The sequence below is a fragment of the Schistocerca gregaria genome, chromosome 3 (assembly GCF_023897955.1).
Source record: "Schistocerca gregaria isolate iqSchGreg1 chromosome 3, iqSchGreg1.2, whole genome shotgun sequence".
NCBI classification, from domain to species: Eukaryota; Metazoa; Arthropoda; class Insecta; order Orthoptera; family Acrididae; genus Schistocerca; species Schistocerca gregaria.
The window spans coordinates 691,023,018-691,043,597 of NC_064922.1; the positions used below are offsets into that span (position 1 = coordinate 691,023,018).

Here is a 20,580-nt window from a genome sequence, read left to right on the forward strand (position 1 = left end):
TGGGTAGATAACATAACTAATGAGGAGGTATTGAATAGAATTGGGGAGAAGAGAAATTTGTGGCGTAACTTGACTAGAAGAAGGGATCGGTTTGTAGGGCATATTCTGAGGGATCACCAATTTAGTACTGGAGGGCAGCGGGGAGGGCAAAAATCGCAGAGGGAGACCAAGAGATGAATACACTAAACAGATTCAAAGGATGTAGGTTGCAGTAGGTACTGGGAGATTAAGAAGCTTGCACAGGATAGGGTAGCACAGAGAAATGCATCAAATCAGTCTCTGGACTGAAGACTACAACAACAACATGGTCAGAAAAGCCTGTATCTGTCACTTCAACATTGTACTCACAGCTTTGTTTGTTGGTAAATATCTGATCAAGTGTTGTTTCAGACCCATCCCCATATCTGGTAATTTCCTGCTCTGTAGGTTGCATGTTGTATGTGTTAAACAGATTTAATAATTGTATCTTGTTCTTATTACTTTTGTTAACATTAATGTTAAAGTCACCTAGAACTATTTTACATTTTGACCTGCCTCATAATTCATTTACAACATCGTCTATATAATATAAGAATTGGGTAAAATCACTTGATGGGGAACTATAGATGCAAACAATGATAGTTTGACAGTCTGTAAGTTCGCAAATACAACATTCAAAATCTTTTTCTGCACACTTCATCGTGCTAAGTTTTACCTCTGTAGATTTAACATTACTTCTAAGATAGATGCATACACCTCCACATTTGTAAGTTTCCCTGCAAAAGCTACTTATTAATTCAGAGTCTAGTATATTCGCTGCACAAATCTGAGTGTCCCAAAGCCAGTGCTCACTGATACACAGCACAGAAACCTCCTTAAGATTACAGTTTAAAATTACTTCCAGCTCACACATTTTGTTGGCTAGTCCTTGTAGATTCTGATACAGATTTGATGCACAGCTCACCTTAGTGTCCCCTTCCAGTTTTGACCAAGTCTGACACATTTCAGGCCTGGTCAGCCTTATACGCTTCCCTGATAGCGTTCTGAGTTTTGAGACATATCTTCCAAATTTCCTCTACAAGATAATTTGTTATTTACCATATTAAGTATTTTTCGGGCCAGCAGTGTCTTTCCTATACCACTTAGGCCTTGATCATGTCTTGTATGACAACTTCTCGAGCAGTTACAATTGTCAGAGGGCTCATGGTTACAACTGATACATTCCTTAATATCTAAAAGCATTTCATTTTTAAACTGTTTGCAAACTGTTTGAAAATATTTGTTAGCTTTGGTTATTATGATGTTTACACCTGAAGTTTCAATTAAATCGTAACGATGAGGTATTTTAAATTATATGACATTTGTGTTTGTTAACCTGCACAGTGTAGTCTTCAGAGCTGGTGTTTCTGCAGCTATTTCAGTATGGTATACATCATTGGAACCACCTATAAGAACTGCAAAGTCACTCCTTGACAAATTACTGCAGTCTTCAGTGTTGGTGAGGATCTGGTTGAATCTTGCTCCAGGCTTCACTATGCCTTCAATTTTAATGATTTTTGAGTTGTAAGGGTCTTCATTTTTGTAGCCATCCCTCTTCCACAACCATCTGAGTAGATTCTCATGTGTGTTGTTTTTTCTCTTCATATTTCTTGACTCTGTGCTCCACCTTGTTCTTTATCTGTCACATTTGATACATTATTTGTTTTATTCAATTTCAAAACAGGCACCATCAGATCTGCATTGCTGCAAAAATTTTTGCTGTGTTTCTTTTTTGATGATTTAAATAGGTCTGCACTTTTTGTTGTTCTGCTTCATGTGTTTGGCTTCGGATGTGATTTTGTGAAGTTATTGGATGTGACCCCTCACCACTGAACATGGAGGCTGGAGGCTAGCCCACTCTGTAAAGTAGTATGGGCATATGGCAGATCTAACAACAGAATGTAATGCTGGTATGGTTATAAGTGTTTCAGAGAACACCACTTCATACACGTTCTCGAACATGGGGCTCCACTGCAGATGACCTCTATGTGTTCCCATGTTGGCTCAGCAATACTGGTCTGGATATATTGTTGTCCAGGTGAATGGCTGCTTGAAATATTCACTGCACCATGGATACTCTCTAGTGGGGGCAGTGTTGTGGAACCTGTAGTAGTAATCAAAGGCACCATGACACTTGAAGACTACCTGGACATGAATGAGATTTTCACTCTGCAGCGGAGTGTGCGCTATTATGAAACTTCCTGGCAGATTAAAACTGTGTGCCCGACCGAGACTCGAACTCGGGACCTTTGCCTTTCGCGGGCAAGTGCTCTACCAACTGAGCTAATGAAGCATGACTCACGCCCGGTACTCACAGCTTTACTTCTGACAGTACCTCGTCTCCTACCTTCCAAACTTTACAGAAGCTCTCCTGCGAACCTTGCAGAACTAGCACTCCTGAAAGAAAGGATATTGCGGAGACATGGCTTAGCCACAGCCCGGGGGATGTTTCCAGAATGAGATTTTCAGTCTGCAGCGGAGTGTGCGCGGATATGAAACTTCCTGGCAGATTAAAACTGTTTGCCCGACCGAGACTCGAACTCGGGACCTTTGCCTTCGCGGGCAAGTGCTCTTGCATCCATTCATGCTTAATATGTTCCCCAAAAGCAGTGGCATCATTCAGCAGGATAACTGTCTGTCACTGTGCCAGAATAGTGCTACAGTAGTTTGAGAATCATTCATGTTTTGGGCACCAAATTCACTTAACCTTAACCCAATGGAACACCTCTGACAAGCTATTGGGTGCCAGCTATGTGCTCATAAACCACTGACACATAATTTACAGGTATGTAGCCTACTGGTGTCACGTACCTTGGGAAATCTACCAAAGACTTGTGAAATCCATTCTGTGGAGAATCACTGCTGTACTGCATTACAAAGTGAACAAACACACTATTAAGCAGGTGTCATAATGTTTTGGCTCATTTGGGTATTCACTTCCAAGGTAAATACTTCTCTGTTAGCCCATGAAAGCTTTGAACTACTTATTTTTAAATACATGACTGTTTATTCTAAATTTGAGAAGAAAAGGTAACAAATACTTGAATCACCAAATAATAGATAGGCACAAATTCCTACAATCCTCTGAATATTCCCAAGAATCAGCTGCAAAGGATCTTCTCCTCATCACTTGGTATTGTCCTGGATGGAAATAACTTAACCGTATCCTCCCTGTTTACTTATCATGCCCAGAAAGGAGAAACATCCTATCCACAACCCTTCCCACCCGTTCCAAAGTGATCTTCTGCCACTAACATTTCTATATAATGTCCTAATCCAACCTTAAACCACACTTTGTCTTATAGGCCATACCACAATGAAATAAAAGTACAAGACCTGTGTGAGACAAACAGCCAGCACATCCTAATCCAGTCCAGAAATAGATTTAACCTATCCTATAATATACAGGGTGTTTCAAAAAGATATGGCCAAACTTTCAAGAAACATTCCTCACACACAAATAAAGAAAAGATGTTATGTGGACATGTGTCCAGAAACGCTTAATTTCCATGTTAGAGCTCATTTTTGTTTTGTCGGTGTGTTGTATCACATTGGAATGAAGCCTCACCCGTAAAGAGAACATTTGCACTGAAATGAGGATTGACACATTGTTGGATAAACCATTCGCAGAAATGTACCCGTGGAGGCCAATCAGCTGCTTATAGTGCCTGCACACGCTGTACATGGTACGGAAACAACTGGTTCTCCTGTAGCACTCTCCATTCAGTGACGTGGTCAATGTTACCTTGTACAGCAGCAACGTCTCTGGCGCTGACATCAGGGTTATCGTCAACTGCACGAAGAATTGCCTCGTCCGTTGCAGGTGTCCTCGTCGTTCTAGGTCATCCCCAGTCGCGAGTCATAGGCTGGAATGTTCCATGCTCCCTGCCGATCAGTTGCTTCGAACGTCTTCCTGTCGGGACACCTTCATTCTGGAAACCTGTCTCAATACAAATGTACCGCGCCACGGCTATTGCCCCGTGCTAATCCATACATCAAATGGGCATCTGCCAACTCCGCATTTGTAAACTGACTGCAAAACCACGTTCGTGATGAACACTAACTTGTTGATGCTACATACTGATGTGCTTGATGCTAGTACTGTAGAGCAATGAGTCGCATGTCAACACAAGCACCGAAGTCAACATTACCTTCTTTCAATTGGGCCAACTGGCGGTGAATCGAGGAAGTACAGTGCATACTGACGAAACTAAAATGAGCTCTAACATGGAAATTAAGCATTTCCGGACACATGTCCATATAACATCTTTTCTTTATTTGTGTGTGAGGAATGTTTCCTGAAAGTTTGGCTGTTCCTTTTTGTAACACCCTGTATACACTCGATGATGCACCAGTCATTGGAGAAGATCTGAAAGTTGTATTATTCTTTGAAGAATCAACTTTGCCAAGACTGCTAGTAGGCCTTTTTGTTACTATTACTGGTTTCAACAGATCTATGCTGTCATCACTGGTTCTTACTAGATCTGTCAAAGCCTGAGATAGTAATTTAAAAAATTATTAGCAATCTTGGCAAACTTGGTTTTTCATGCATAATATAACTTTCAGATTAACCCAAGGGTTGACACAATGTGAAACATAAATTACATCTAATAATGTTACAATATCTGATGGTGATAAAGTAGATCTGTTGAAACTAGTAATAGTAGTAAAAAGAATTACTAGCAGTCTTGGCAAACCTGATTCTTCAAGAATAAGACATTCTGTAAGAGTTAAGGCCACTTGTGAAAGCAGCCATATCATCATATCATATACCAGCTCTGCTGTAATCTCTGCATCTCAATTTATATGGGCTGATCAGTGGCATGCAGTCTGCCTGACAGAATGGCCACCACTAAGCTGAAGACAAAAGCAGAGTTGACCACCCAATGACAGAATATGCTCGAGTTCAGTGGCTGCTTCACAGTGTGTGCCATCTGGATCCTTGCCTCGAATACCAACTTCTGTTAATGACATATACAGGAAATGTCCTGCAAAATATCCCTCCATCATGTAATCCTTCTGGTCAATCTCCTACAGCCCATTATAGCTAATCCACATTACCTGCTTTGGTAGACACTTCTTCTCTCAGTTGATAGCTTGGTGACAAAAAGGATAGTTGTAATGAATAGTACTAATGGTGTAGCACACACAGTATTACATGTTGGAAATCAGTCACTTCTACTTCCACTTGTGGCATGTTTGCGAGCAATGGCCAGTTAAGTTTTCACAATTCTCTGTTGAATGCAGGTAAGGGAAAACTACATACTGTAGTTTGTTACAGTTCTTGCTATCAAGTTTTTGTTCAGTAAACATACTCTTGCTGAAATAATTAAAAATATTTCAGTGGCAAAGGCAATCAACTTAAATATCACAAGCACAGTCACAATGTTGAATGGCATAATTATTTCACCAGAATAGTACACTGCTTTTTAGGCTGGATGAAAAACATCACAATTAAATATGACTGCACAGTGAAAACCGTTTGACACAAATGAACACTATCTCTAGCAGAATGACTACGGCAGACCTTCTCATAGCACACAGACATTGTTATTGTGCATGTAATTATGGTCACAGCCTCTTTCAGTTTAGGTATTATATGTTTTGTATCTGAAGCTAGACTCTAACATGAATCAGTGTCATGATGTTATCTGATTGCATGCAGTAGAAGAGTGGTAATTTTGTGTGTGTGTGTGTGGGGGGGGTTACTTTTTAAAGACAAGCATAAAAATATGATTTCTGAAACTACTTAAAGTTTTGTAAATTAACCAGTTATATGTTGCTGTTTTGTATGGATTATAAGTCTTTGCTGTTCTGTGGTTTATGAAAAATGTTGGAGGTTAGTAAATTATATAAGTGTATGGAACACTGTTACGTTTACAGGATAGAAATCCACTACTTATGAGAATGGCATCCATCTTGAAAATAATCTATTATAGTCATAAAGCATTTAAGTCTTAATTAGTGTCATAATTAATTAGTGATTGGCATTGTTTGATTTAGAAAAAAATATAATAACAAAACTACAGTGTTAAAGCTCACAATCTTGTAAGCATTAAGGCAACATAGACCATCAAAATTATGAGTTTCCGGACTTTCAATATCAGTTATCTTTGGAGTGAATTAGTTTCAAATAATTGAAAATATATTTCCAGAAAGAATGAAATACCTACTTTTGAATGAATTGTAATAGCTTATTTTATTGTGTAGTAGCTCATCATGTTTCCCCATTACTTACTATAGTCAAAATTTCTGTTAGTCATAACTTTTACTTAACTGAGCTTCTAGTGAAACTAATTGTATCATTGCAATCAGGAAGGTAAATATAACCATTTGAAATATATATTTAAATGAAAGTTTTGACCAAAATTGAACAATGGAAAATCCAGGATGGAATGTAACAAGAGAGGAATAGTTGCTACTCACCATATAGCAGAGATGCTGAGTCACAGAGAGGCACAACAAAAAGACTCTCAAAATTAAAGCTTTCAACCATTAAGCCCTTTGTCAACAACAACAACAACACACACACACACACACACACACACACACACACACACACACACACACACAAATGCAACTGTCACACACAAGCACAGTCTCAGGCTACTAGAACCACACTGCAACCGCCACTGCAGTATGGTTTCAGTAGGCTGAGACTGCAGTTGTGTGTGTGAGTTGCATTTGTGTGTGTGTGTGTGTGTGTGTGTGTGTGTGTGTGTGTGTGTGTATGTGTGTGTGTCTGTTGTTGACGAAGGCCTCAATGGTTGAAATCTTTAATTGTGAGAGTATCTTTGTTGTGCCTATCTGGACTCAGTATCTGCGCTACATGGTGAATTTTCGACAAATAACTCTTTGACATGTTCAGCTACATATTGCTTGTGCAGCTGCATTATATATAGAACAAAAATGTGAAAATAATTGGTTATTCATAGTTGCTATGTTTCACCTTGCCCCACACTGATGTACCCCTTGGCTGTACCTTCACTCATCCTTTACTCACTCTGTCCACTGCACACACTACCCTCTGACTGCAGCCAAAATGAGTTCACAGGTGCCACATTGATGTCACTTGTGCCTGGTGCATCTCCCTTACAATTGTCAGCCAACTTCCCAAACCCTCCCATCTGCTCCCCACCTCCTTTCTCAATTTTCTCACTGTACACGACCTCTCACTCTAATCGAGCTTTGTTGCTGATACAATATAGGCAACTTGGACAGTGTGGCCATATAGGTTGTGGTGAAAGACTAGAATGTATATAAAGCACACACACATTCAAACATGCATAACTCACATGCACATTGTAACCATCATGTCTTGGCGCTATAGGCCCACTGCATCTGCTTTTGACGTGAGCAACAATCTTGGCAGGAATGGGTAGTAGGGGTACAGAAGAGCTGTGGAGCAAGGAGGTGAAGGGATAGCAGGGTAGGGGTAGAAGAAGATGCTACTGCTGCTGATGGGAGTGTGCTGCTGGATGGATAGTGGGCTGCTGACAGGATCATCAGGAGGCTGCTCTAGGAGGGGGAAGCTTGGGGGTGGGGCAGCAAGTGGATGAGGGTTAGGAGAGAAGTTGAGGAGGTGAAAGGACTACTCAGGTGTGCTGGTGGGACAGAAGGCACATGTGGGGCTGGAATGGGAGCAAGGAAGAGTTTAGAGGCAGGTGGAGAACAGGGACCAGTGGAGGTTGAGGACAGGGATTACAGAGATGAAAGATAGGTTGCAGTATGAGTTCCTACCTGTGCAATACAGGAAATCAGATGTTGGTGGGAAGAATCCAGGTGGCGCAGGCTGTGAAGCAGTAAAAGTTAAGCACATCTTGTTGAGCAGCGTGTGACCACAATATTGTGGTGGCCATTCGTGTAGGCAGATAGCTTCTTAGTGGTCATGCCCACATGGAATGAGCACAGTGTTTGCAACTAAATTGGTGGATAACATGACTGCTTTCACAGGTGGCCCTGGCTCTGATTGGGTAAGAGATGCTTGTGACAGGACTGGAGTACAGGGTGTCAATTATTGAACTGTAGGGAATAAAATCATCCTAACTTCTGAACGGTTTGTGTTAGGATCTTCAAACAGCACTGTTGGCCACAGAGCATGATGGGAATAGTATGGTTTGGTTTAGCTACATAGCCCATTTTCATTTGGACGGGTTCATCATTAAGCAAAATTGCCTTATTGGGGTGACTGAAAATCCACATTTCACAATCGAGAAATATAATCACTCTCAACAGGTGACTGTGTAGTGTGCAATCTCCAGTCACAAAATAGTTAGTGCAATATTCCTAGGCCGAATGGTACATGAAGGTTTTGGACGATGATTTCACCACCATCATCCAAAGTCAACCTGATTTCAACAAGATGTGATTCATGCAAGACTGAGCTCGATGACATCATGATTTGTGGAGGAGCATTTCTGGGACTGCATTCTGGCTCTGGGGTACCCAGAGGCCACTGGCATTGGCCTTGAGTGGCTGACATATTCTCCGGATATGAACACATGTGACTCCTTTTTGTGGACTATTCTAGAGACAAGGTGTACAGCAATAACCCCAAAAACATTGCTGAGCTGAAAACAGTCATTCAGGAGGTCATCAACAGCATAAATATTCCAACACTTCAGCGGGTCATGCAGAATTTCATATTTGTCTGCACCACATCATCCCCAATGATGGTGGGCATATCGAACATGGTCACAATCTAAATCCAAATATCTGTAGTGACATTTACATGTTAAATAAAGTTTGTGCACACCATCGTTTGTAACTAATTTACATTTTTTTCATGTAGTTGAATAATTGTCACCCTGTATTTGGTAGTGGGAAAATGTATGCAACAAGTCCTGCGTCTAGATCTATTGCAGGGATATGACCCATGGAGCAATGGGTTGGGAGCAGGGGTGGAATAGGAACAGACAAAAATATTGTGTAGGTTTACCTGGACATTACATGGCCATTAGCAAGTGTGCAGTCACATCAGGAGTTGTGTATCAATTATGAGGGAACAAATGAATGCTGAGGAACTCCCTTCAGTGTATAAGACAACATTTAAGAAAATCTTTCTTTTGCTAACTTCTGATCTGTGTGCCTGGCTGTGGTCAGCAGACTTGAGCTTTCAGTAACCTGACATTGGACGTATCACTCCTAGAAAACTTTGCCTAACAGAAATCAAAATTGATCAAAGCCCTTATGCCCGCAGTTTACTCCAAAATACAATAAGAAAACCAGGTATTCATATAATGGGTTCATTAACCAGAAGTTGGTGCCAGCTAATCTTGCTTTGGCATGGTGACCCAAGTGACTAAAGTGTCATTGATTATTTTCCAATACTAGCTCATAACAAATGTCTCTAAATTATTTTCTGTGAATATGTTATCTATAGTTGGGGTCCTTCTGCTCACAGTTCCACAGCAGCCTGAAACCAGGGAGCTGTAAAATGCACACACCTACCTGTCACTGCTACCTTGGCCACATGCCCTTGTTGCTTCAACACCCAGGGCCCTTTGAAACATCATCCAAACAAACTACCAACAGTAACTGTTCTGATACAAAATAATCCTAAAGTTAGTTACTCAAACTAACTCTGAACACTATTGCTTCAATACTTAGCAGCTGAAAATGCGGCTCCTGTTAAGACTGAACAGTAGCTAATAGTCTAGGGGCTGAAACTGGCTACATAAGTGTTAACATTTTTATGAAACCGGAGATTCCATTTAATAAAATTCAATATATTTATTTCCTCATAATTTGCACAAAATTGTGTGTGCATCAGCAATGGGCTGGGTGAGTCAGACATATCATGCATATTTTAATTCATAAAAACCACAATACAAAAGTTTAAGCTATTTTAATAATTGAAATCAATTTTTCCCATCTTTGTAATATCGCGCAACAGTTTTACACTTGTTTTGTGCATAAGGAACTACTTTTTCAGTGTACTATATTAATTAAAAATTCCATAAGGCCTCTTAATCCTAACCAGTTCTTTAGTAGTGCAATGGTATGCATCAATTTGTTTATGACTGAGAAATACAAAGTGTCAGTTGTGCAAGTAATGTTATACGTCTTGCAAGAAAAATTCACGTTCAGATTACCAGTATGTGAGTTTTGTTCATAAGTACGAGTTTATTGTACCAAGCAGCAGTGGAAAAATCCATTAGTATGTAACAAACTATATTTCCAAAATACAGTTTCTTTTCAGCTGATCTGAATATAAAACATACAGGGATAAACATTTTTAGATATTTGAGTAAAATGTTTTGTCTCAACTGCTTTACGTCACACATATTCACTGTCCGTTTTATAAAAATACATTTTTCATTTATGGCATTATTATGGGAAAGTAATTCTTTAGTAAGTTCATATTGATTCTTAACAAATTAAAGTATTGATAACCCCTTAAAAAATGAATGAGATAAAAGAACTGAGAAATATGATGTATCTATGTCTTACTTATGTATTATGACTCTTCATCACTTTGTTGTGCTATGAGATAAAAACTGTTTTTTAGAAGACACTGCCTTTAAACTGACAGATGGCTGACAGTTTGAGAAGTTTACAGTTTTGTGCTTGACTTCATATCAGTAGTTAACAAATTCACATTTAAAACATCAAACATTACTACCAGGTACACTGTCTCAAAAGTTATGGTTGCTTCTCTAAATGTGTTCTTTGTACATTTCAGATACTCAAAAATATGTAGTAACTTTTACATCGAGTCAATCGTACATTGAAGTACCTGGATGGAGGAAGGGTGATATTTCATTTAGCTTCCGAACTACAGGAGAAAAGGCTATACTACTGTACCAGCCACCAATAAGACCAAATCATCCCTCCTTCATGGTTGCACTGACAGATGGTAAGCAAAATATCAAAGCTCTTATAGTGCCATTTCTTTGTAAGAAGCCTATTAAAGAGTATAACATTTTTCAGCCGTTAGTCACAGTTTTCAATATTTCTTTTGTTTGCAGATTTCACTTTGACATTTAATTTCACACTCAATAATGGAAGTTCCAAAGTAATGGAAATAAAATCAGGCAGAAAACTAAATGGAGGAGAGTGGCAGAAAATTTGGATTGACTATAATGAACATCATGTTCGATTCATGATCAATACAGAGACAAAAATGGTGGATCTTGCGCCAGATGAAGAATTTGGGCCGTTTGAAGGAAGCATGTTTATAGGAGGAGCACCGGAGTAAGTTTTAAAGACTTTTTAAGAATAAATAAATTTACTATCTTCATTATAGTTCTGTGGCACAGGATCTCTCCAACTCTTTTCTCGATTTAAGTTTATTTATTGGACAAAAAGTAATTTTTCATTATCACAGATTTAAAATTTCTTAAATCCCATAAAGGTATGTTGAAAGCAGCAGTTAGAGCTAAAATTACATGAAAAATTGTTCTTCTGTTTTATAAATGTTGAAAGGATTACTGTAATAGTTTTAATGGTAACTAGGCTCTGGTCCACGATTCCAAGAGAGCTTCAACAATGTTCAGCCATTAAGAATGGTGGAAAGCCATCATTTTTTGTTTTCAGTAAAGTGTTCAACACTATAAGCACGTAGATTGCAATGGAAATCTTTTCTTTGTTATTTAAACATATTTTTAAATGTGAGTCATCAGTTATCAAACACAATGTAGTCAATTGTGTGCATCAAAAGATACAATGTGAGTGATAATTTTAAAGTATAGGTAGAAAATAGTAAACAATGCAGATTATTCAGATTACTCACTATTTTTGAATGTACATATTGCTGAGAATTTAAATTGGAAGAAAAACAAACACTTTTTAGACTTCTTAAACAAATCAGTTCAGCCATTTTTGCACTTTGTGTTGCTGTAGGCATTGGAGAGAAACAAAGTAGGAAGTTAACATACTACTACTTTGCTTATTTTCATTTAGTAGTGTCATGGGGAACAGCAACCAGAGAATCTTATATTTAAGAAAGAAACTCTTCATTCCTTGAAAGCATGCAATAACAAAAATATTTGGTGCTCACCCTCAATCATGTGGTAGACTATTGTTTAAAGTGTTAGATATTTTAAGACAGTCTCATAGTAGATACTGAATCTCATAAAATTTGTTATAGATAATTCATTAGAGTTTCAAGGGATAATGCAACTCATAATTGCAACATAAGAAGAAAAAATTGGCCTTCATTATTCTTCATGAAATCTGAGTTTAGCTCAAAAATGGGTAAATAATGCTGCTATAGTAATCTTTGATAACATACCCTATGATATTAAATGCGTCTCATAGAAAACCTAAATTTAAAAGTAAGCTGGAAGGTACAATATTGTTTTCATTTACGTGAACCCCCATTTAAATTGCCAGCATGCACCCATATTTTACTTTCAGTAAGTTAATATTCTGTAAACTGAGTCACCCCTCTTCATTATGGTGTATTGTACAAATGTGGTACATGTAACTAATTAAATAAGTAATTGTATCAAAAGGAAAATTCAGTTGAGAAAACTACAAAATTATGAGACAGAATTGCTAGCTACTCTATATCTTCAAGCAACAAATGATTAGTTCTGTTGACACAGACATATAAAAGTGCGTAAAAGTATTGTGGTGTTAGGGCCTATTATCATATTTGCCGGTATACAAGACACACCAGCATAAAAGATACACCCCACTTTTTAAGACCTTTTTTTATATCTAGACAATATAAACAGAAAAAAACTGTTTACCTTTTAGTATTTTTCCTCAAAATCCATCTTCAGAGCTGGAGGAAGGAATATGTGAAGCCACCATGTCAGGATCTAAATCCTCATCAGTAAATTATCCTCTATAACATCCACTGTGTTACTGATTCCATACTTCTGAAACGACTGAATCACTGATTCAGTTTTTATAGAGTCCTGTGAAGCTTTGACCAAATCACAAAATTGAGAAGTGCTATGTCTCTTCCTCCTTCCTGATGACATAGTTTCAAAATCTGTAGATTGCTTCCATCTGCTCCAGTCCTCCTCCATAAGTCCCTTGAATGGTCTGTTGATACACACATCTAAATGTTGAAATAAACAAGTTAGCCCTCCTGATATTACAGCTATCTGAGTAATCAATTAATTCAGTCTATTTTTAACATCCATTCAATAAGGACAAAACTGATCCCATACTAAAAGGTCAGGCTTCTTCAGTAGGCTTCCAGGTTGCCTAGACCAAATTTTATCTGTCCACAACCTTATTACTCCTCCATCCATCCAGCCTTTATTGTGTGCATGGACAGATACTCTTTTTGGCAATTGTTCCATAGAAACATGACCACAGTCTCTGGCTGCTGAGGCCAGAGACTGTGTTCATATGTGTGTGTGTGTGAGAGAGAGACAATTTTGTGTGTGTATGTGTTTGTGTTGTCTATTACCGACAAAGGTCTTGTTAGCCCAAAGCTCACTTTCTGATAGTCTTTTTGTTATGCCTATCTGCAACTCAGCATCATCACTATATGGTGAGTATCAACTATCCTTTTTGTAATATTGTTACATTGCATACAGGACTTTCCATTTTAACAAGTATTTTCTTCATTTTTAGAGACCTTTTGAAAATGAGCACTGTCAAGCAAGGCCTCATAGGATGCTTCCGAGGCTTAGTCGTCAATGGTGAAGTTCTGGATATATATTCCTACATGAGTGTCCATTTGTCTGAAATAATAAAAGACTGTAAGCCATCTTGTGTTCCAAATCCATGCAAAAATGGTGCACGATGTAAGGAGCTTTGGAGTACATTTCAATGCATCTGTGAAAATCCTTGGGCTCATCGTGGTCCTCTGTGTGAAACTAGTAAGTACCCTAGGGAAAATGAAAATGATTACAATGCTTCACTTTAAACTCTCAAAACATTATGAAACCATTTGCTATTTTCTGCTAATATTGATAAGTGTGTGATACCATAATAGTACACTACTAATTTTTCATCAGTGTATACATTTGAGTGCATGCACTCGTGCGCTACTACACACACACACACACACACACTCACACACACACACACACACACACACACACACACTCATTCATTCTCCCTGCACAGTGCTTGGCTCACCGTGCAGTTAATGTGACCATGACTGTTATAGGGTGCTGTGTTCTTGCGCATCACAATAAGTATAAACTAGTTCATGTGCTTACGGGAAGCCAAGATAGAAGTACAGAGAAAAGAAATAACTGGGCAGTGTGAGTGTAGGATGTAAATTATGTCATACAATATTTCATTCCTGAATGAAAGGAAACCACGTGGAAAAATTACCAAGGTTACACACAATTCTGAATGGAGTATAAGCAATAAAATGAGTAAACCCACTCACTTATCAGACAGAGAAAAGATTCATCTTCTTTTATGTTCCTTTTATCAACTACTCAAGGTCTCCTCCAAGAGGTAAATGGTTTCCTTAAGCATTGTGTTTACATTCTACCCAGGATTTTCATCACTGTACCATGTGATTTTAATTGAAGTTGTCTCTCTGTTCCATTGATGAATATTTTAATAAAAGTTTACCAAGCATTCTCATAATTTAAGTAGTTCACAATAGTAATTATCTAATACATAAAACCTTCATCATTTAATATATGAAATCACTATTTCCTAGTTTGTTTGTTTGTTCATCTTCTGTGCATCCCTATAAAATTCATCCAGTTATGATGAAAATTTGATAAGTTGTTTGCTGGCCCTTGAAGATTTCTGTTGGTGCCGAAACCCCCTACCACAGACATGGGTGGTGGTGACAAGCAGGGGGTACCATAAAAGCATAAATCATGAATGCTTGGAGTAATTTCAACCAAATTTGGTATATAGAAGACTCATTGTCCTTATAAGAATACTATGGGAGTAAGATATGACTACAGTCACTAGGGGTGGGGGTAACAATGTGAAGGGATGACATGTAGAAGCATCAGAAAATGGCCTGTTGGTGTTTTGTTCCTGTAAGTAGTTGACTTGGAATACTTTCAAAGTGTCAAGCACAATCTAGCTCTTACTTGCACTGTTCAGTGCATCACCCACATTGTATGGATGAGCACTGCAGTGAGACAATAATTTTGCCAGCATGTTTTGGGGGCCATGCCATGCCACATGGCTTGATATCATGAATGCATTTGACGTCCTCTGAGAGCTGAATGGAGTAAATCAGTGGGGACTCGGCCAGTTGCCTGTGACAATCCTTCTTCTAAAAATAACAGTCACTTACTGGCAGAACTACAAGTTTCCTCAGAATTCAGATGAAATAACAGGAGCAACATTTCTAAAGATATAAAAGAAATATGTGTACAGATATGTTAAATGTCTCTGGTATTTATGTATGAGTGAAATATATTGGAAGTACGTGTACATGGGCAAAACTGCAGGGTAAAAGCTAGTTACAAATATCACTATATTAAAACGACATGATGCTACTTACCATAAAGAAGACGTGTCATTTTTGACATGTCTCTTGTATGGTAAACAGTAATCTGCCTTTTCCTATATTGTTACTATTCACACCAGGAGTTTCCATTATTTGATTACATTAAAAGGCCTATTTTTAGGTATGCTAGCTTGCTTGTAACATATCATTCACTAGATACAATAGTTTAGCAGCTACAGGGGCACACTGAAAAGGAATGCCTTAAATTCTTTTATGTGAAGCTTCTTAAATCTTGTTAAATAAAACAAATGTCATCAAAATACTGTGTCTTTATTCTTTATGTCTACATATCTATTTCTCAACTTAGTTACTCTCACGATGAGCATATTTCTCTCTACGAGAGAAAAGCTTGTTGCTATTGTTGCTGTAGAATATTTAATTTTGTTGACAGAGCCACAACCTCACCTCTTTTTGCCTCACTTCATCACTATCAAAGCGAAATCCACAAAGGTGTCCTTTAAGTTTTGGAAATAGTTGGAAATCACATGGTGCCAAGTCGGGATTTCATGATCTGTGACAGTGAATCCAAGGTGTCATTGTAGGAGATGTTGTAGTACTCACGTGTGATCTGGCATTGTCATGCTGAAGGATATGGTACTCCATGTGTGAACAAACTATTCAAATTCAATACTCAAGGCTCAAGGAGCCATGAACTAGAACCACAGTAACCAAACCATTACCATGTGCACTAGCATCAGCATTAGTAAGTGTAAAATTCAGTACACGTCCACAAAACACTGAAGGACCATGAAGAATAACTTGTGCACCTACTCCGCTCTTCCTAGTAATAGATATATTATCAATAGCTTTATACACTGAAAGGTGCGAACGCCTTCTCCTAAAATAACAAAACAAAACTATTCTGTGTCAATGGTGCTGCATGTGCACTGCTCGACAACTGATGCTATCATACCAGAAATGTCACTAATATAGCTGCCAGTTATCAGACCACAACTTCCAGCTGCCAGTAGCTATCTACTTCCGGTCCAGGAGCAATAGCGCATGCGATGCTAAGTAAAACTAGTAGTGTCAAGCTACCACGCCCAGTGGGAAACGTAAAGTATCTAGAACACCGCACATAGTAAGCTAGCATATTGAAGATATATATCTTAGCAACTGGCAATATATTAAAAACAAAGATTCCAAGACTTAGCAAGCGGGAAAGCGCCGGTAGACAGGCACAGTAAATAAAACACACAAACACACACACAGAATTTGTAGCTTTCGCAACCGATGGTTGCTTCTTCAGGAAAGTGGGAAGAAGAGGGAAAGATGAAAGGATGTGGGTTTTAAAGGAGAGGGTAAGGAGTCATTTCAATCCCGGGAGCGGAAAGACTTACCTTAGGGGGGAAAAAAGGATAGGTTTATACTCGCGCGCGTGCACACACACACACACACACACACACACACACACACACACACACACACACACACACACATATCCGTCCATACATATACAGACACATATACACACATATACAGACACAAGTCTGCTTCACATATACAGACACAAGTCTGCTTGTGTCTGTATATGTATGGATGTGTGTGTGTGTGGGTGTGTGTGTGTGTGTGTGTGTGTGTGTGTGTGTGTGTGTGTGTGTGTGTGTGTGTGTGTGCGAGTGAGTATATACCTATCCTTTTTTCCCCCTAAGGTAAGTCTTTCCACTCCCGGGATTGGAATGACTCCTTACCCTCTCCCTTAAAATCCACATCCTTTCGTCTTTCCCCCTCCTTCCCTCTTTCCTGAAGAGGCAATCGTTGGTTGCGAAAGCCAGAAATTTTGTGTGTGTATTTGTGTGTTATTTTATTGTGCCTGTCTACTGGCGCTTTCCTGCTTGGTAAGTCTTGGAATTTGTGATCTGAAAGCTGACCGATCCATCATCATTCTTCCGGCTGACAAGGGTTCCACGACCGTGGTACTTGATCGTCGGGAGTATGTGGCTGAGGGACTGCGTCAGCTTTCAGACAACTCTAAATACAAAGTTTGCCAAGGTAATCCCATTCCTGATGTCCACGCGGAGCTTCAAGGAATCCTCAGAACCTTAGGCCCCCTAAAAAACCTTTCACCTGACTCCATCAAACTCCTGACCTCACCGACACCTCGCACTCCTACCTTCTACGTACTTCCTAAAATTCACAAACAGAAACATCCTGGCCACCCCATTGTAGCTGGTTACCAAGCCCCCATCCTTCATCAAAGACACCAACCACTTTCTCGAACGCCTGGAATCCGTACCCAGTCTGTTACCCCCGGAAACCATCCTTGTAACCATTGATGCCACTTCCCTGTACACAAATATCTCGCACGTCCAGGGCCTCGCTGCAATGGAGCACTTCCTTTCACACCGATCACCTGCCACCCTACCTAAAACCTCTTTCCTCGTCAATTTAAACAGCTTCATCTTGACCCACAGTTTCTTCACTTTTGAAGGCCAGACATACCAACAATTAAAGGGAACAGCCATGGGTGCCAGGATGGCCCCCTCGTATGCCAACCTATTTATGGGTCACTTAGAGGAAGCCTTCTTGGCTACCCAAGCCTGCCAACCCAAAGTTTGGTACAGATTTATTGATGACATCTTCATGATCTGGACTGACAGTAAAGAACAACTCCAGAATTTCCTCTCCAACCTCAACTCCTTTGGTTCCATCAGATTCACCTGGTCCTACTCCAAATCCCATGCCATTTTCCTTGACGTTGACTTCCATCTGTCCAGTGGCCAGCTTCACACATCCGTCCACCTCAAACCCACCAACAAGCAACAGTACCTCCATTATGACAGCTGCCACCCATTCCATATCAAACGGTCCCTTCCCTACAGCCTAGGCCTTCATGGCAAACGAATCTGCTCCAGTCCTGAATCCATGGACCGTTACACCAACAACCTGAAAACAGCTTTCGCATCCCGCAATTACCCTCCCAACATGGTACAGAAGCAAATAACCAGAGCCACTTCCTCATCCCCTCAAACCCAGAACCTCTCACAGAAGAACCCCAAAAGTGCCCCACTTGTGACAGGATACTTCCCGGGACTGGATCAGATTCTGAATGTGGCTCTCCAGCAGGGATACGACTTCCTAAAATCCTGCCCCGAACTGAGATCCATCCTTCATGAAATCCTCCCCACTCCACTAAGAGTGTCTTTCCGCCGTCCACCTAACCTTCGTAACCTCTTGGTTCATCCCTATGAAATCCCCAAACCACCTTCCCTACCCTCTGGCTCCTACCCTTGCAACCGCCCCCGGCGTAAAACCTGTCCTATGCACTCTCCCACCACCACCTACTCCAGTCCTGTAACCCGGAAGGTGTACACGATCAAAGGCAAAGCCACGTGTGAAAGCACCCACGTGATTTACCAACTGACCTGCCTACACTGTGACACTTTCTATGTGGGAATGACCAGCAACAAACTGTCCATTCACATGAATGGACACAGGCAGACAGTGTTTGTTGGTAATGAGGATCACCCTGTGGCTAAACATGCCTTGGTGCACGGCCAGCACATCTTGGCACAGTGTTACACCATCCGAGTTATCTGGATACTTCCCACCAACACCAAGCTATCTGAACTCCGGAGATGGGAACTTGCCCTTCAATATATCCTCTCTTCTCGTTATCCACCAGGCCTCAATCTCCGCTAATTTCAAGTTGCCGCCACTCATACCTCACCTGTCATTCAACATCATCTTTGCCTCCACACTTCCGCCTTGACTTACATCTCTGCCCATACTCTTTGCCTTTAAATATGTCTGCTTGTGTCTGTGTATGTATGGATGGATATGTGTGTGTGTGTGTGTGTGTGTGTGTGTGTGTGTGCGCGTGTGAGTATATACATATCCTTTTTTCCCCCTAAGGTAAGTCTTTCCGCTCCCGGGATTGGAATGACTCCTTACCTTCTCCCTTAAAACCTACATCCTTTCATCTTTCCTTTTCCTTCCCTCTTTCCTGACGAATCAGCCGCCGGTTGCGAAAGCTCGAAATTCTGTGTGTCCGGCGCTTTCCTACTTGGTAAGTCTTCGAATCCAAGACTTCTTTGTATGCCAACAACTTCTGCATCTCATTTAGCTCAACGACTACGGGAGTCGCCGAACGCAGGCTGCAAGCAGCCGTTCGCAAGGCACCATCATGGGCTCTGACTCATGGATTTCAGTTCTCTGCAGCCAAGACTCGAGTTATGCACTTCTGCAGGCGTCAGACGGTCCACCCTCATCCAGAACTTTACCTCAACGGCCACCTACTTGAAGTGGTGGACACTAGCCGCTTCTTAGGACTCGTCTTTGATGCCCAGCTCACATGGGTTCCTCATATTACTCAGCTGAAGCAAAAGTGCTGGTGGCATCTCAACACCCTCCGCTGCCTGAGCCACGCGTCTTGTGGTGCAAATCGCTGCACACGCTGTTGCGATTGTATAGAGCCCTTGTGCAGACCAGGATTGATTTTGGGACCCTGGCCTATGGGTCTGCATCACCCTCAGTGTTGACGTTGTTGGACCCCATACACCACTGTGGGTTTCGGCTTGCAACTGGCGCTTTCCGAACGAGCCCCGTGGATAGTCTACTGGTGGAGGCCGGGGTTCCCCTGCTGCGGATTCGCCGCCACCGACTGCTCGCTGACTATGCTGTCCACGTGCATTGCTCGCCGGGCCATCCCAATCATCGCCTGCTTCTCCCTGCCATGGTCCTCCCTCTGCCCGACCGGCGACCTAGGTCTGGGCTTTCCATTGCTGTCTGCGTCCAGTCCCTGCTGTCGGAACTGGGGTCATTCCCTCTTCTGCCATCCTTCCGGGTCCGCGCACCCACGCCTCCCTGGTGTATGCCCCGGCCATCCGTCCACCTGGACTTGGCACAGGAACCCAAGGACTCGGTTCCGCCTGTGGCCCTCCGTAGCCGTTTTCTTGCGCTCCTCGCCTCATTTTCAGGCTGTGAGCCTGTCTACACTGATGGTTCCCTGGTAGATGGTCGTACTGCCTACGCTTTTGCTCACGCTGCCCATGTTGAACAGAGCTCCTTGCCGGCTGGCTGCAGTATTTTTACTGCAGAGCTGGTGGCCATATTGCGCGCTCTTGAGCATACGTGTTCCTGCTCAGGTACGTCCATCGTCATCTGCAGTGACTCCCTGAGCAGCCTCCAGGCTATCAACCGCTGCTATACCTCTTCTC

General features: G+C 40.8%; 1 protein-coding gene across 14 annotated transcripts in view; it reads left to right on the forward strand.

Moving 5' to 3' along the window:
• Nucleotides 1-20,580, forward strand: part of LOC126354429 (axotactin) — a 547,963-nt gene that overhangs the window by 318,991 nt on the left and 208,392 nt on the right. For all 14 annotated transcript variants that reach the window (XR_007565327.1, XR_007565328.1, XR_007565329.1 and 11 more), the window contains exons 19-21: nucleotides 10,703-10,876; nucleotides 10,989-11,214; nucleotides 13,558-13,805. Coding sequence is in view for 10 of the 14 variants with exons in the window: in XM_050004068.1 (XP_049860025.1) it covers nucleotides 10,703-10,876; nucleotides 10,989-11,214; nucleotides 13,558-13,805 (648 nt within the window). In the remaining 4 variants the exon portion in view is untranslated. The remainder of the gene's footprint in view (nucleotides 1-10,702; nucleotides 10,877-10,988; nucleotides 11,215-13,557; nucleotides 13,806-20,580) is intronic.